This window comes from Thalassophryne amazonica, chromosome 5 (genome assembly GCF_902500255.1).
Source record: "Thalassophryne amazonica chromosome 5, fThaAma1.1, whole genome shotgun sequence".
Classification (NCBI taxonomy): Eukaryota; Metazoa; Chordata; class Actinopteri; order Batrachoidiformes; family Batrachoididae; genus Thalassophryne; species Thalassophryne amazonica.
In genome coordinates, this window is record NC_047107.1 from 63,573,687 (window position 1) to 63,590,876 (window position 17,190).

Here is a 17,190-nt window from a genome sequence, read left to right on the forward strand (position 1 = left end):
CTGCCTTAAGGCTTGCTCCAAAAGCAAGCCGGATCCCATTCAAGTTCATGTTAAAATGCCCAACTTTAGAGCAGAAATAAAATTTTTAACTTCTTAGTTTAAGACATTTTAAGCGAAATACTTATGAAAAATTAGGGGCGTGATCACTGAGTGACAGCAGCTGAGGAGAGTCTGACTCTGACAGTGTCAGTAGCTGAGAGCCCCTTGATGCAGCCGGTAGCTTTTGTGGAGGGCTGTGTCTGTCATTTTGAGCATCTTATCATAAATAAGTGGAATAATATGGCTTGTTGTATGATGAAAGGTCCTAGATTTTCATCTAAGACATCCCTGCTGCAATAGTTGCACTGAGTGAAATTCTCATCTTATTTAATGTTGTATGCCAGTGGCTTTTGCACTTTTAGCAGCTACCGGTAGCTTCAGCTGTTAGGTCGCCTTAACGGTGATGCTTAGGTATGGGCTTCATATAGCTGTTCGGGGTCTCTAGAACACCTATGGGTGAAGTCACGCAAGGTTTGTCCAGTACATATACATGCTATGGTCTTTAATGGAGAAGTATGCATACCCTTGCCAGAATGCTGGGATCCACAGCCACAACCTCAGATAGACACTTCATGGCTTTAGTCCTCACAGCAATGGCACTTTCCCCAAGGACTCTCAAAATCTTAAAACACACACCAGAGAATCATTTTATCACTGAAGTACAACTTATATCCATCAATGCACAAATGTAGAATTTCTAGACATGCAACAGCATATTGTTGTGGCTGTATTAGTAGAGGACCCACCCACTGAGTGTGTGACTAAAATTCCAGGAGTAAGGTTTGAATGCATATTCTTCAAGATTGGCCCCCAAAAAAGAGATTTTAGCTGGGGTCATCTTTTTTCTAAGTGCGGGCTAACTCCACCAGGGGGCGATAAGCAAAATGGCCACCAAAATCAATATTTTGCCATATTTCCATTTCTATTTGATCTAGAACATTAATTTTGGTGTCTAAAGATATGTTTTTGGGGTCAAGGAATCCAAATATGGCAATATAAATAACATATCTATCACCTGGAGGGCGCTGCAGGCTTTCTCTGGCAGTAGTGACACTTTCAACTTCTCATGGTCATACATGTGTTTAATATTTCATTGGTACAATTTCCAGTTCATGTAAATACCAAAAAAGTCTAATTTCACAATTAAATTATATTAAAACTTCAGTTTACCATTATGCAAGTATTGGACATACAAAATCAAGTTCTATAAGGTTAATAGTTTTGCGTATCGAGCACATGTCCAGTATATCATATCTACATGAACTCAAGTTATCAAATGCACTTTTCCTTGCAACATATTTTCACAAATGAGGAACCAATGTTTTACATTTTTATGCAAGTACATATATATATAGTTAGCATTTAGTCAATTAACCAATAATGAGAATATCATAATCAGAATTCAATCATCTTCTGTATCACTGTATTCATCATCCCCATCACTTTTATCAGATATGTCTTCTTCACATACATTCTGTGTAGACTCAATCAGGTAGACATGGTTTGCTGTATCTCAGGGGGACACATCTACCATTTTCAAGTGTCCCGCCATTGTTGAGTGGTGACAAAACAAAGTCTTTCTTGTTTAAGTTAAGAAAGCGATGAGCCTGATGCTTTGATTTCTGAGTTTTCCTCAACATGCCATTGATGTTAAAGATTGGGAGACATTCCTCTGTGATCCTGTATTCCATGATGTCAGCCAGCACAAATTTTACATTGTGTTTCTCGGCCATTTCAATGACAGATGCCAATGATCTGTTTTCCATGGCTTCAGACTTCGCTGGTTGTGTCGGTTTTGTTTCCTTGGATGTTGGTGGATGAGAGAAGTTGCTGCGGGCATTCCTCTTGATACTTGCATGGAAGGATTTGTCTGAGGAGAACATTCGCTCCTTGCTGAAGGTAGAGAACTGGTTTTCTCTGTCACTCTGGGCAGAATCAAAGTCATTGACAAGACTGTCTGAGGCATACACCCCTGACATCAGGGTTCGTAACCTGGTGTCTTCCAAGCTGAACGGGTCACAATGGAATTCCTTAATACATGCTTGCAAGTCCTGTACAGCTCGTTCTTCCTCCTGTAGTCTGGTCTCGGCATTCTCGCTATGTGCTTGTTCAGATTCACTTGACATGGCAACATCATGCAGCGAAGACCTCACTTTGTTGACAGTGTTCACAGTACGGGTATGGGTGAGCAGCATCTTATCATTCTTTAAGATCTGTAGCCAATCAGCCTTCAGCTTGGAGCCTTTGTTCATCGTCATTTCAACTTGCAACAGGAGTCAAAAGCATAATTCTTTTGCACACATCTAGTCAGCAAATACTGGCTTATAAATAACATATCACTTTTAAAACCCATTACAAGTCTTTTATGTTTAAACTCAACAAACTACAAATACTTGACTTTGTCAACTGCTAAAGTAAATCATGATTCTGATTGATTATCAGTCTTTTACTGACATATAAGAAAAACATATTTTGAATTGAAATGTTCGACAGCGCCCACTAGGTGATAGATATGTTATTTATATTGTCATATTTGGATTCCTTGACCCCATAAACATAATTCAGACACCAAAATTAATGTTCTAGGTCAAACAGAAGTGGAAATATGGCAAAATATTGATTTTGCCGGCCATTTTGCTTATCGCCCCCTGGTGGAGTTAGCTCACACTTACAAAAAAATTACCCTGGCTAAAATCTCCTTTTTTTGGGCCAATCTTGAAGAATATGCATTCAAACCTTACTCCCGGAATTTTAGTCACGGACTCAATGGGTGGGTCCTCTACTATATAATTTGAGGTGGTTATTACACAAAGCAGCATTTCAGACAGTCACTGACCATTGAAGCACTGTGCAATCTATTAATCATCAACTCTTCTACTACAACTAGCTTATTTTTACCATTTATAATTCTATTTTATATAGTACCTAAGTTCTTAGGTTTCCATTTGATAGCATAATAATTATACTTTTTATTTTCCGATAGTATGCTAACAGAGTTACGTTAGATAGGTACCAGTACACTCACACACTCACAGCTTCTGCACCTACAGCTTAGCTTACTAACTATATTTGATTTCACTACTAGTCTACATACTAATTACTTTACTACAATCTTCTCCTGTGATGCCTAGTCCTTCTTATGTCTTATTACTTATTATATTATATATACCTTTTTCTTGAGCTGCTTGGGTGGGTAGGGAGAGTTCCCATGGGATAAATAAGCTTTTTAACCTACCACCCCTGGTTCTCAAGACCAGGCACCTAAGTGGCTCTACTCTACTCTTTTCTACTCTCCTATTTTACTCTTCCTTTTTAGATATTTACATACACCTTTGTATACTGGCAGAGTTCCACCTTAGAATTGGAATATAATATATAAGATATACCTTACTGAATTTTCATGTAATATTTCATTTAATCAGCTTTAATTCAACAGTTACTGCCATAGTGTGCCATATTGTTATTGCATGCAGACTGATTAAAGGACTTAGTCAAGGCCCCAACACACAAAAAATCTGCACAAAAGTTCTCAAAACCCACTTGAGACTAGTTCACAATTGAGAGAAGTCCTAAATTTAATCTACAACAATTTATTCATTTTTGTTGTGGTTTGTCAAACACAAGCAAAGGTAAATGACACACCAACAGTCTACATTTCAGTATTCCTATATTCCCCTACATGGTAGCAAGGAAAAGCAATACAAGGAAAAACATTCAAACCTTACCTGTGTTAAATAAATATCAAAACTCTGGGCAAACGGCCTCATGGAGGCCAAATAACGTACAATCAGACAGGAGTCATCATAGTCCACTGTGTCAGAGTTCATTCTGAAGAGGAGGAAAAGAAAGGGTTTCTGATTAGTCATCAGTGCCACTGGAAATAACATAAATGACAAGCAACTAGAATAAAAAAAGGACATGAAACTGAGTTAAGTGGACAAGACATTTGTAAAAAATTAAATTACTATTCTAGTAAGTATGCTATTGATATGTGCAGACACACTTCAGTGTGGTGAACTGAGCTGGCGAGGTCTTGATGATGTTACGCAGGAACTTTTTGCGCTTTTCAGCACGCTGCATAATTTCACCAGTGGTCTCCATCTCCTTTGCATGGTGTGGACCATCCGATGAGTCCTCATCCTTTGGATTTTGGTTCCGCATAGATTTCTCAGCTTCTGTTGTAGCATCCCGGAACCACTGGGCAATATAGAACTTTCTAGCAAACTAGACACACAAACACATGTGCACACGTCAACATCAGATAAATCTTAGTTAAATCACAGTATTTGTCTTTACACGTAGGAAGAGTAATGAGAATTCCTACCAACACAACATTCTCATCCCATACAGTTATGCAATATGTGTCAATGAAGTAACTAGTGAATTATAGAGAATGCATCACAGGGGCACTGTTAAGTCATTTGGGAGGAGCAGAGAATGAGTTTGCAGAATTGTGATTGCTACTGAATGAGGAAAAACTATGAATTATAATCCTCAAAGATGATGGCAAAAACTGAGAGAACAAAGACAAATGGAAAATGCAAGTGCAAGTCTTTAAATGCCACCATATATAAGGTTAGTTTCATAAAAATTTACCACTAATGAGGCATCTGTCTCAGCGTTCTCTTCTAAGTAGTCCAGTAGAGCCTTCTGCAACTGCTGGGTCTCATCATTCCCTGGTGCCTACATCATCAGAGACAACATCATAACATAATGTAACAAATTTCATTATCCATTACAACCACAACCACATTACACCCATTTTTGGCATCCCTTCACTGGCTCCATTCATCAGATTTTAAGGTTCTGCTACTAGTCTATAAAACTGTTCACGGACTGGCACCTCCCTACCTAGCTGACCTAATGAAACCTTACATACCGGCCCAGGCTTTGCATTCTCAGAGTGCAGGACTACTTTGTGTCTCTAGGGTGAATAAGAAGTCTGCAGGTCACAGAGCTTTCTCTTATCGTGCCCCTGCTCTGTGGAATGATCGCCCTGCGTCAATAAAACAGTCAGATTCTGTGGAGACTTGCAAGTCCAGACTTAAGACGCACTTATTTTCCCTTTCATATGGCTAGCATACTGGCATAGTTTTGTTTTACGCTTTTTACTCTTAATTTATTTTATTAGGAAACAGAGCGTGCCGCTTCCTCAACCTTACCTAAATTCTGGTTTTTTAGTGAAGCTTAGGGCTAGTGGCCAGCGATCACCTTAGTATTTCTTCTGTTTTTCTTGTTGATTAATGCTGGCAAATTATACAGTATTTCTTGTCTTTCTGATGCCTGATTCTGTTTTTTCTCACTGTTTAAGGAAAAGCTCCATCCAGAGATGGGAGTTGTATTTGAGCTGGAGTCCCTCCTGTCCTGTGCACCAACAGCACTTCCTGTATATTCATTTTGTGAATTGTTCTGTAATTTATGTCTGTAGCATGGCCCAAGCAAAGGGTCACCCCTTTGAGTCCAGTCTGCTTGAGGTTTCTTCCTCAGAGGGAGTTTTTCCTTACCACTGTTGCTCTGGGGGTTAGTAAGGTTCCATGGGTGTCAAACTGATTCCAGAAAGGGCCAAGAGGGTGCAGGTTTTCTTTGCAGCCACTGACTCCACCAGGTGATTTCACTGACAACGTGATTCCATCTGTTCAAAGTGATGTTAATCAGTGGAGTCACCTGGTGGTGTCAGTAGCTGCAAAGAAAACATACACCCTCTTGGCCCTTTCTGGAATCAGTTTGACACCTATGGGTTAGACCTTACTTGTGTGAAGCACCTCGAGGCAACTCTGTTGTGATTTGGTGCTATATAAATGAAAATAAATTGAAATTGAAAATAGTTAATTTAGTAGGAAATGTGAAATAAATATATCTAAAACCTATGCATAATAGTGTATATTGTGTGTGCAGATAGCAGGGTAAAAAGCAAACACTAACAAAGCATAATGAAAAATAAGGAAAATTGACAGCCAATACCCTCAAATTGGATTCCATTTCTGCACTGTCAATTTTACAAGAATGTGTAATCTCAGCATCTTAACACCAGTGGACGTATAGACAGAAATGACCTAACTCCATCTTTTTCAGTTCCATTTGCAGTAAGATAAGTTTAATTGGCAGGGAATGTGAAAACCTTACTGCACCTCTTCTAGAATGCGATTGATAGACCTCTGATCCATCTTGCTGGTGACTGCATCCTTCCTGAGGCGAGCGGCCACTGTGCCCAGATAGTCTAGAGATGCCACTCTCAAAGCCATCTCTGTCTGCTTATTACTAAACTGGTGTACCTGAACAAGACAAACAAGACAAGTTAAAATGGAATCTTGATATTCAAACAAGTAACAGTCATCTTAGTGGATACCAGCCACCTGCAATTAGCAACAAAGCATCATTAACTGCATCCAAACAAAAGGCCTACTTTACATGTGCCTGTCTGAAGAAGCCTAGACAGGCACCAGTGTGCTAACCTTTCTAAGTGAACTAATACCAGCCTCTAAAAGAATAATTAAAAAAAAAATTATGTTAAAACTATGCCAACATTGCCTGAAATCAAGTTTCACTGTTCCTCACCTGTACCTATCAGAAGTCAAAATGTTAAGCATGATGATGCATTAGTTTTAAGAAAGCAAATTATTCATTAAAATAAGCAGCCTAATATTTGTACACATCATGTTTGTGTTATCACAATATTCACACTTTGTAAATCTGAAGAAAACGATAAAGCACATTTAACAACCTTAAAAATGTAATGAGCTCATCAACTCCCAAGGGGCACCTATGTCTTATGTATGAAGCATCTGGTATATATCTTTCATAAATTATGATCCTATTACAGATCCTTTCATCTTCTTTAATATGACAACATATGTGCCAAACTATGCTGGCACATATGTGGCAGCATGATGGCTTAGTGGTTAGCACTAGTGCCTCACAGCAAGATGTCGCGGGATTGCTCCCCACCCTTTCTGTGTGGAGCTAACATGTTCTCCCCGTGTCTGCATGGCTTCCTCCCACAATCAAAAACATGCTTATTTAGGGTTTGCTCCTTTGTCTGTCCCTGACCAAGACAGCGTCTCTACATCTGGAGTTGGTCCCTGGGCGCCGGACTGTGGTTGCCCACTGCTCCTAGTGGTGGGATTGTGTCCAACTGTAATTAGGGTGGGTTAAATGCACAAGATAAATTTCAGTGTATGTATGTATATATGTATGTACAATGACAGCAAAAAGGCTGTATTCTATTCTGGGAGGTGATGGTCTAGTGGTTAAGCATTGGGCTTGAGACCAGAGGATCCTCGGTTCAAACCACAGCCTGACCAGAAAATCACCAAGGGCCTTTGGCCAAGGTCCTTAATCCCCAATTTGCTCATGGGGTGTAGTGAGCGCCTTGCATGTCAGCACCCTAACATCAGTGTGTGTGTGTTTGTGTGAATGTGAGGCATAATTGTAAAGCACTTTGAGCGTCTGATGCAGATGGAAAAGCGCTATATAAATGCAGTCCATTTATTGTATTCTATGCTAAATTGCAGTAAATATATCTACCATGTATTGTTATTAATTTGAGGTACACCGTTTTAATATTAATATGACAACACACATAAACATGAAGACAATGTTCTGCATGTGACACACATAGTGAAGGAACATACAGGAAGGAATAGGAGACTGTCATACTAACCAGTAGTCTACCCAGCAGACTGAGTAGCAGCTCTGCAGCAGGCCACTCTGGTTTGTTAACTGTAGACAGCAGATCTGGACAAAGTTCTCAAACAGTGGCCGGTAATCTTCTCTCCCTGCTTACTGCCACATCTGGGTGAGGAGGAGAAAAAAACCCATTGGGCATGAAAAATGAATTTCCTCAGTGAGGGGCGGAATAATATAATTAGTGGTAATAAATCTAAATAGTTTAGACAAATGCAGTATACAAAATTTAAGAGACAAAGTTCCCACATTGCTCATTTCTAAAGATGAATTCACCAAGTTCATTCATAGTGACACAAATAATTTTCCAGAAATAATTATGTCACTCAAAAGTGTCATGTTACTATTTGAAAAAGGTATAAATGCTTTCAGGTGAAATTGATTACATTTTATCAGATTCCTGAAGAGCTCTGATCTCATAAAATAGCTCTGCAATTTACCTGTGTAACAGGGGCATTACACACACACTCAGGATGAGCTGTGAGAGATATCATCAAAACATTTAGATAATCTAAAGACAACCGTCCTTGGACCGCAACTGGGGCAGAGAGACTGTTGAGGGCTATGGTCTGCTGTGCAAAGTTGGGGATGCATGGGCATTTGTGATCAGTGCTGATGTTTTATCAGCAAATTGTCACCCCTCAGTCTGGTCTGCTCAAGGTTTCTTCTTACAATAAAAAAATGCTCAAGGGAGTTTTCCTTACCACTGTTGCCAATGTGCTTGCTCAAGGGGTTGATAAGGTGAGACCTTATCCTTGTATAGTGCCTTGCGGAAACGTATGCTGTGAGCCGGCATTATATAAATAAATTGAATTGTGACAATAAAATAAATGAAACTGAGATAAATTCAGCAATTTACACATCCCAGTGGACATGCACAGCATTATTGCTTACAACTTATTCAAACAAAATAGAGCAAGTTACAGCATCATTAAAACTGCTGATCTTGCCATTTCAAACTTGCAAACTCTCTCAAAGTCACAATTCCATTAGAAAGTGATTATATTTTTTGAAGAGGAAAAAAATGTATACAAGTCACACTGGATTCTAAGTAGCACTTTTTTTTTGCATTATCAGCTCTAAAATTTGGGATTTTATGTACTATTGTTGCGCACTTTTATTTCTGGTGTTTATTCTTTTATTACTGGAGTTTATTTTGTTTTGTCATAAAATATCACTTGCGCTGCAAAATAATAAAGAACAGGATTCAGTTTGGTGTTGGCACATCAAATTAAAATGACACTAAACAAAGAAAGATATTAGTGAATACATTTGCTTGCTGTCATTTGATGAATAACTTCACTGTTCAAGGTTATCATCATTAACTATATCACTTGGTAGGACTTGGCGATAGAGTAAGGTAACATTCTGAGTGTGTTTTGTAAAGATAACCACAAACAAATTCCATGCTTTATTAAATTCAAATGAAACAATATTAGCTATTGTTGAAGCTTGAAGAAGAAAAGTGCAAGAATACAGATATTATTTGTGTGTGTGTGTGTCTGTGTGTCACTCCTTGTGACAAATCACTCCTTGAGTCGTATTCTGCCCCGTATGAGATCAAACACCTACATGCAATTTTAGGCAACTTGTCAAAATACCGAAGGTGGTCTGTTGAAGCAGGTATAAAAAAAAACAACACACTCTAAATTCATTCAATGTGAACAATGAGATGTAATCCAATTCATAAACATTTAATGAAAAAATAAAGTTTACTTTTACACTCAAGAAGCAACAGACAAGATGCACTCCTCCCAGACACACAAACACATGCACCTCCAGAAAAAAGGCACTAAATTCCCAAACTAAATGGAGTACCAAGAGCCTCCTGAGTTCTTCATCGCACACACATTTAAAGTTTCCAATCTACCTAACCTGTATGTCTTCAAATGTGAGAGGAAGCAGGAGCACCTGTAGGGAACCCACGCAAACACGGGGAGAACATGTAAACGCCACACAGAAAGGCCACAGGTGGGAATCGATTCCATGATCTTCTTTTGAGTCAACAGTGTTAACCACTAAGTCACCACGCTACCCATATATATTATATATACAACCCATGGCAAAAATTATGGAATCACCGGCCTCGGAGGATGTTCATTCAGTTGTTTAATTTTGTAGAAAAAAGCAGATCACAGACATGACACAAAACTAAAGTCATTTCAAATGGCAACTTTCTGGCTTTAAGAAACACTATAAGAAATCAAGAAACAAAATTGTGGCAGTCAGTAACGCTTACTTTTTTTAGACCAAGCAGAGGGAAAAAAATATGGAATCACTCAATTCTGAGGAATAAATTATGGAATCACCCTGTAAATTTTCATCCCCAAAACTAACACCTGCATCAAATCAGATCTGCTCGTTAGTCTGCATCTAAAAAGGAGTGATCACACCTTGGAGAGCTGTTGCACCAAGTGGACTGACAAGAATCATGGCTCCAACACGAGAGATGTCAATTGAAACAAAGGAGAGGATTATCAAACTCTTAAAAGAGGGTAAATCATCACGCAATGTTGCAAAAGATGTTGGTTGTTCACAGTCAGCTGTGTCTAAACTCTGGACCAAATACAAAACATGGGAAGGTTGTTAAAAGCAAACATACTGGTAGACCAAGGAAGACATCAAAGCGTCAAGACAGAAAAAATAAAGCAATATGTCTCAAAAATCAAAAATGCACAACAAAACAAATGAGGAACGAATGGGAGGAAACTGGAGTCAACGTCTGTGACCGAACTGTAAGAAACCACCTAAAGGAAATGGGATTTACATACAGAAAAGCTCAACGAAAGCCATCATTAACACCTAAACAGAAACAAACAAGGTTACAATGGGCTAAGGAAAAGCAATCGTGGACTGTGGATGACTGGATGAAAGTCATATTCAGTGATGAATCTCGAATCTGCATTGGGCAAGGTGATGATGCTGGAACTTATGTTTGGTGCCGTTCCAATGAGATTTATAAAGATGACTGCCTGAAGAGAACATGTAAATTTCCACAGTCATTGATGATATGGGGCTGCATGTCAGGTAAAGGCACTGGGGAGATGGCTGTCATTACATCATCAATAAATGCACAAGTTTACGTTGATATTTTGGACACTTTTCTTATCCCATCAATTGAAAGGATGTTTGGGGATGATGAAATCATTTTTCAAGATGATAATGCATCTTCCCATAGAGCAAAAACTGTGAAAACATTCCTTGCAAAAAGACACATAGGGTCAATGTCATGGCCTGCAAATAGTCCGGATCTTAATCCAATTGAAAATCTTTGGTGGAAGTTGAAGAAAATGGTCCATGACAAGGCTCCAACCTGCAAAGCTGATCTGGCAACAGCAATCAGAGAAAGTTGGAGACAGACTGATGAAGAGTACTGTTTGTCACTCATTAAGTCCATGCCTCAGAGACTGCAAGCTGTTATAAAAGCCAGAGGTGGTGCAACAAAATACTAGTGATGTGTTGGAGCGTTCTTTTGTTTTTCATGATTCCATAATTTATTCCTCAGAATTGAGTGATTACATATTTTTTTTCCCTCTGCTTGGTCTAAAAAAGTAACCGTTACTGACTGCCACAATTTTTTTTCCTGATTTCTTATAGTGTTTCTTAAAGCCAGAGAGTTGCCATTTGAAATTACTTTAGTTTTATGTCATGTCTGTGATCTGCTTTTTTCCTACAAAATTAAACAACTGAATGAACATCCTCCCAGGCCGGTGATTCCATAATTTTTGCCAGGGGTTGTATATATTGGAGATACTTACTTCTTCAAGAAGACTGAAAGAAAGTTTTGTGCTGTTCTCATTGCAGTCTCATAGGAGTTGGTTATCAACACATCTTGATCAACCTTGGAGGAAAGAGTACATCAAATTTAGTAGTGTTATGAAGACATGACAATGCAAACTGTCTGCAAATAATGTCTGAATGCAGGATTGTATTTTTACATACATAATATATGTTTATTTTCTTGATTGTGTTGTCTATTTACATCCCTGCTTGCTTTTACCTTGTTGTCATACTCCTCGAAAGTGTCCCTGTCATTGGGAAGGTGCACAACACACTGGATGAGCTGCAGCACCAGAGCCGTCACCATTTGAATGTACATTGGTTCTCCATCCTGGTCTGAGCTGTTAAGTCTTAAAAGATCATGACAGTCAGGCCAATTGCAAATGATTATTGAGAAGTACTTGTGCTTTAATCCCTAACATTGTTTTTGCAAAGTCATTTTTGTGTGAATTATTAATCTGTCAATCTGGTATGTGTTACTTCAAATTCTGCACCCAAATACTGTTAGATCAGATGGAAAACACTTCATAACACTGACCCATTGCTTCAATGAAACCATGGTCATTCCTCACACACTTTTCTTCAGAGCTAACAGACTATGATTATTTAGTTTTGTCTTTTTTTTTCTTTTTTTTTTTTTTTCTTTTTTTTATTTATTTACCTGGTGTACATTATTTGTGCTGCTTTAATCTCCTAAAATAAAATTTTCCAAGGAAAATGAAAACTATTGGTCCGTGGCCTCTTTCTCATAATTTCTAAAACAATCAACAAATCAATGCAAAGGCAAAAAATAAATAATACCTAAAGTTCCTGAGGGAGCGTTTGCTGGTGGGCAGTCTGGCTAAAGAAGTAAAAATCTCCTCTAAGATCAGCTGCCGATGCTTTTCATAACGTGAGAAAACCTGGAAACAAGAAAATACAGAAGAGTCAATCTTTGTTTTGGCCTTGACACACAGACACATACATATAAGAACATATACAAACAATTTCCTCCTCTTACACATACGTATACACATATAGCTCTTCTTATACATATACACATTATGGTGGTCCTCCATAGTATGCCAAAAATAAAAATGTGACTTTCTGAAGGTGCTTCCTGACAAAGTTTTTCATCTTGAGAAAATGTTTTGTGCAAAATTTTATTTTGATACCACTCTTCTAACCACTGCCACACGCAGGGTGGAAATTGCCATAGTTGAGCATATTAGTACAAACCAACATTAGTAATGTACTGGTTCACAAATGAAATACTAATTGAAACAACAATCCTTTCTCCTTCCAATGACAAAACAGTAGAGATTAAATAAAAGTATTACATGTCACTGTCCACCTATTTGGTGAAAACAAAGTCATGGGAAGTGGCGTTTGGTTCCAATTTTCTTTGCCTCTGGGTACTGATGTCGATGCCACTGATCAACTTGCATCAAGTATTGGTGGTGCTGTTCATCCTTCATTAGGATCTGATTGTCATCCTGGATAAGTGCAACTCCTCACTCAGCAAAATCACTGACAGCAGCAATGTTATCCAGGACCTGCTGTGACGACTGGAATGATGGGTCATCCTCCCACTCTGAAGAGTCCTTGATGACCAAGTCCATGTTGATGTTGAATGCCTCAAAAATGTGACCTGAAGCAGATGTAACAAAATCTGCCACTAAAGTATCCAGTCCATAACTCAAAATGTCACTCGCACGTCACAAAAAACAGGGACCGGGCGGCAGTGGTTAATATTGTTCAAATCTAATGAAATTTCACCCAATTTATTTTTATCTCTAAAGGAACCAAAAATTGAACAAGCACCTTTACTGAAAATTAGAGGATGATATTTTTCGGGAATTCCCGCGGGTCACGTGATTCCCGCGGGAATCCCGAGGGATGGGAGTCAAAATTTTATCAATCCTGTGATTGGGATGGGACGGGAATAAAAATGAACGGGAGCGGGCAGGAGCGGGAATGCCAAAAATAGATGATGATTTTGATCTATTTGAAACAACCAAAATTACACCCGTCCATTGTTAGTCGTTTTTCAGTTAAACACAGTCAAAATTCGCAAGTCAAAAGAACTACATATCCAACAGTGCTTTGACTTCCGCTCTGTGCCAGCAGCTCCCGGAACTTAAATACAGAGCACCCACAAGCCCAAATTCTTTCTGCGAAAACCAAGCTAACACATCACACAGCCACACACAGACGAGATCATGGAGAAAGAAGAAAAAGAAAACATACAACGGAAAGTTACAAACAAAGACAGTGCTGTAAGACTCGTAGACCTAAGGGGTAGGTCAGCTGTACTCCTGCAAAAAATTTATCGTGTCGAAGTTGACGGAAATGAAACCGTGTATGCAGCGTGCAGAACCTGCCTGATCTGTGTTAAGTACTCCATGGAGTCAGGAACAAGTGGGCTTCAAAGACACACCTGTAATATAAAGGAATGCACCCAGCCCAAAATGGTTTCATTTCTTAAACGAAAATTGCCTGAAAGAGCAAAGGTCTGAATCACTGAAAAAATAGCTCGTATGTACAGCCAAGACATGCGCCCCTTTGCCATCGTGGAGGGACGAGGGTTTCTGTTGGTGGCTCAGGAGTTACTTGACATTGGATCTACACATGGAGGTGCCATCTTAGCAGAAGACCTCCTGCTAAGAATCGTTATTTCAGACAGTGGTATTTGCAATAACTGTCGCCTTATGTTTCTTGTGGACTGTCTTCAAATGTTCTTCAGATTACAGTAGGAGCTGGATCAGACGTTGAAGCAGGCAATCGAGACCAGGTGGAACTCGCGACTTCTGATGCTACAGTCCATTAATGCTGCTTTGATGTCTGGGAACCTACACAACATCCTCCTCCAACGCAGAGAGCTCCGCTTCCTCCACAACATTGATTCTGACACTCTGGAGGACCTCATCCAACTCCTTACTCCTTTTGATGAGGCCACCAGGCACCTCTCCAAGGGCGACTCGCCTACCCTTCACCTTGTCCTGCCAACCAAGACAACACTGCTGAGGGGGCTAATGATCCAGGATGAGGACAGCCCAATTGTGAAAGAGGTAATATTTAAATTAGTACAGTGCTGGTTTTTACTGTAGTTGGAGGTAATTCAAGTCACAGGTAGCCTAGTCCTACCTAATAACAGGGCTTAACCCAGCCTGGCTATCCCCAGCCTAAATCACTAATTTCAGGCATAGTTTCCAGGCTGCTGAGCAGATCGGAAACAGAATGAGTGCCCATTATAATCAGGAAAGCATCTTAAAAATCACAAACTGCAACATACCTGTCTGCTTGAGAATGTTTATGTTGCAAATATTAACACCATTGTATTTATCCACTCCATCCCCCTAGCTGAAAGGAAAGGTAGCCCAGGCAGTGGATTTGAAATTCAAAATCCACCTCTACCACAAGGTAGCCACAGCGCTCTCTCCTTCCCTGAGGAGTTTCCTGAGAAAGACTCTCAACGCTCAGGAGTATGAGGAGGTCATCAACACCCTTGCAGAACTCGTGACAACAGTGCCAGAACAGGGAGTCAGGGTCCGTGAGGAGGAGGAGAAAGAGGGTGAATAGCACTAGTAAAGCAGCACCCACTGAACATTATTTACATCATTAAGAAATGTGTTACTCACACACTTTGTATCTCTCTCTCTCTCTCTCTCTCTCTCCCCCTCTCTCCCTCTCCCTCTCTCACACACAAACAGCATTGTTCTATATTAATGTCTTCTTTCCTCAGATACACCACTGAGGGCAGAGACCACAGAGGTTCACAACTTCTTCGCAAGTTGTGTAGAAGAGGAGGAGAGGGAGGACTGTGCCGAAGGGGAATTGGCTTCGGGCCGAGATTTGGTGCTGCAGTACATGCTACAGAACATCAACATCAGTCAGTCTCTCCTTGCTGTCTGTCAGGAGATGTCAGGTGGGCTAGTGCCGGTTGCCAAGAAGCTGCTGGCAATCCCAGCAACCAGTACTCCCTCTGAACGTTCATTCAGTGTCGATGGGAGACTGATTTAGGAGAGGCGTACCTCCCTTGACCCATAAAATGTTAATTTGCTTCTATTTCTTCACAGCAACATTTAAAACACACCACACACACACACACACACACACACACACACACACACACACACACACACACACACACACACACACACACACACACACACACACACACACACACACACACACACACACACACACACACAGTGATGCTTGGAGAGACTTTTGGACTGATATTCCATTGCTTGGAGAGACTTTTGGACTGATATTCCATTGCCACTGAGCAAGCCTCCACTTCAAACACTGAAAGTGTTTTTGCATGTGTGATTATAAGAGGTGTGGTTTTTCTGTGTGAATACAAATACTGTTCGTTGTTAAATACTTATATATGAAAAAAAATGACAAAGCTAACTTGACTTGACTTCTTTAGTAGAATAACGTTAAAACTTAAACTCCTTAAAACGTTAAAACGCTTGGTTGGTATTTCATTCATTTCTAATTTGGGTAATTGTCTCTGTCTGGTTGACTCAACTCCTTAATTGCCAAAGTGGTGTAGCAAACATTTGAGACTGTATTTGTTCAATAAAATCCATTCAAGTAATATAATGGCATTAAGTAACTTTTTTCACATGCACACATAGTAAACCAGATGCCTATTGTTCACCTTTTGTGGTGGTTGTACAATTTAATATTTTCAGGGGCAACCAGTGTCATTTACTAAAAGGTTGCATGAAACAAAATATAAAACTAAGTGGCCACAAGCTGCTCTTTCACTAGTTGGCAGAGGAAATGTGGGTAGAGGATTTTGAATTTCGTGATGTGTTGTGCTTTCAGTTCAAAATGTTGGATAGGACACAAGTTGTTGGGAAACCGTGACAAAAGTTGGCTAACTTGTTACAGTAGGCCTTACTGTAGTTTCTCTTCTCTGTGCGTAACATGGCTATTCAGGGCAAAGAAACAGCTGAAACGCAAATAGATCCCTTGCCAATCACAAGGGGGCAAAACAAGACAAACGGGAGCGGGATGGGAGTGGGACTGATTTTGAGTGGGAGCGGGATGGGATTGGGAGTCATCTTTACAGGAGTGGGACGGGATGGGATTTATGTTTTTACTCCGGTCCAGGATTGGGACGGGATGGGATTTTTTTTTCTAGGAGCGGGATGGGACAGGAGTGAAAATCCACTCCCGTGTCATGCTCTACTGAAAATTACGCACCTATATTTTAAGATATATTTCAAGTTGTATATTCAGGTGCCACTGACCTCCATGCACCAAAGACTCATATACTCAACAGTTACATATATTTTAGATCCAGGGTGGAAGAAAGAAGACTTACTGCTGTAACCAGTTTAATTGCGCACAGCTGCAGTTCACTGACATTCTCGACAAAGAATGGAGTGATTCCCATTGAAGAAACCTGCATAACAGACAATGACAAAAGGGATGATAAAAAAGAGTCAGGCCACATGTAAATGAAAAGGAAGAGAAAAATATAGTGAACAAAACAGCACCGGAGAAAATTTATTTACTGTAATCTAATTTGCGCTGTTAAATAGTCTCCCACTGTACATTTTTAGCCAGACTGCCTTCCTGATTAAAAGAATGAGGAGTCTATGGGCACTCTAAAGTTGTGAGTCATATTACTGGACAGCAGGTTAGTGTCAACTACAAGTGATACTGAACACAGCTACATGACATTAA

The 17,190-nt window shown here is 39.7% G+C and overlaps 1 protein-coding gene across 1 annotated transcript in view; it reads right to left on the minus strand.

Annotated features, from left to right (window-relative positions):
• nipbla (NIPBL cohesin loading factor a) overlaps positions 1-17,190 on the minus strand; it is a 157,241-nt gene that overhangs the window by 83,632 nt on the left and 56,419 nt on the right. Inside the window, 12 exon segments of the mRNA XM_034170432.1 lie at positions 563-661; positions 3,765-3,867; positions 4,043-4,263; positions 4,636-4,722; positions 6,168-6,311; positions 7,700-7,776; positions 7,779-7,811; positions 7,814-7,830; positions 11,481-11,563; positions 11,723-11,852; positions 12,304-12,404; positions 16,826-16,906. Of these exon segments, the coding sequence (XP_034026323.1) occupies positions 563-661; positions 3,765-3,867; positions 4,043-4,263; positions 4,636-4,722; positions 6,168-6,311; positions 7,700-7,776; positions 7,779-7,811; positions 7,814-7,830; positions 11,481-11,563; positions 11,723-11,852; positions 12,304-12,404; positions 16,826-16,906 (1,176 nt within the window).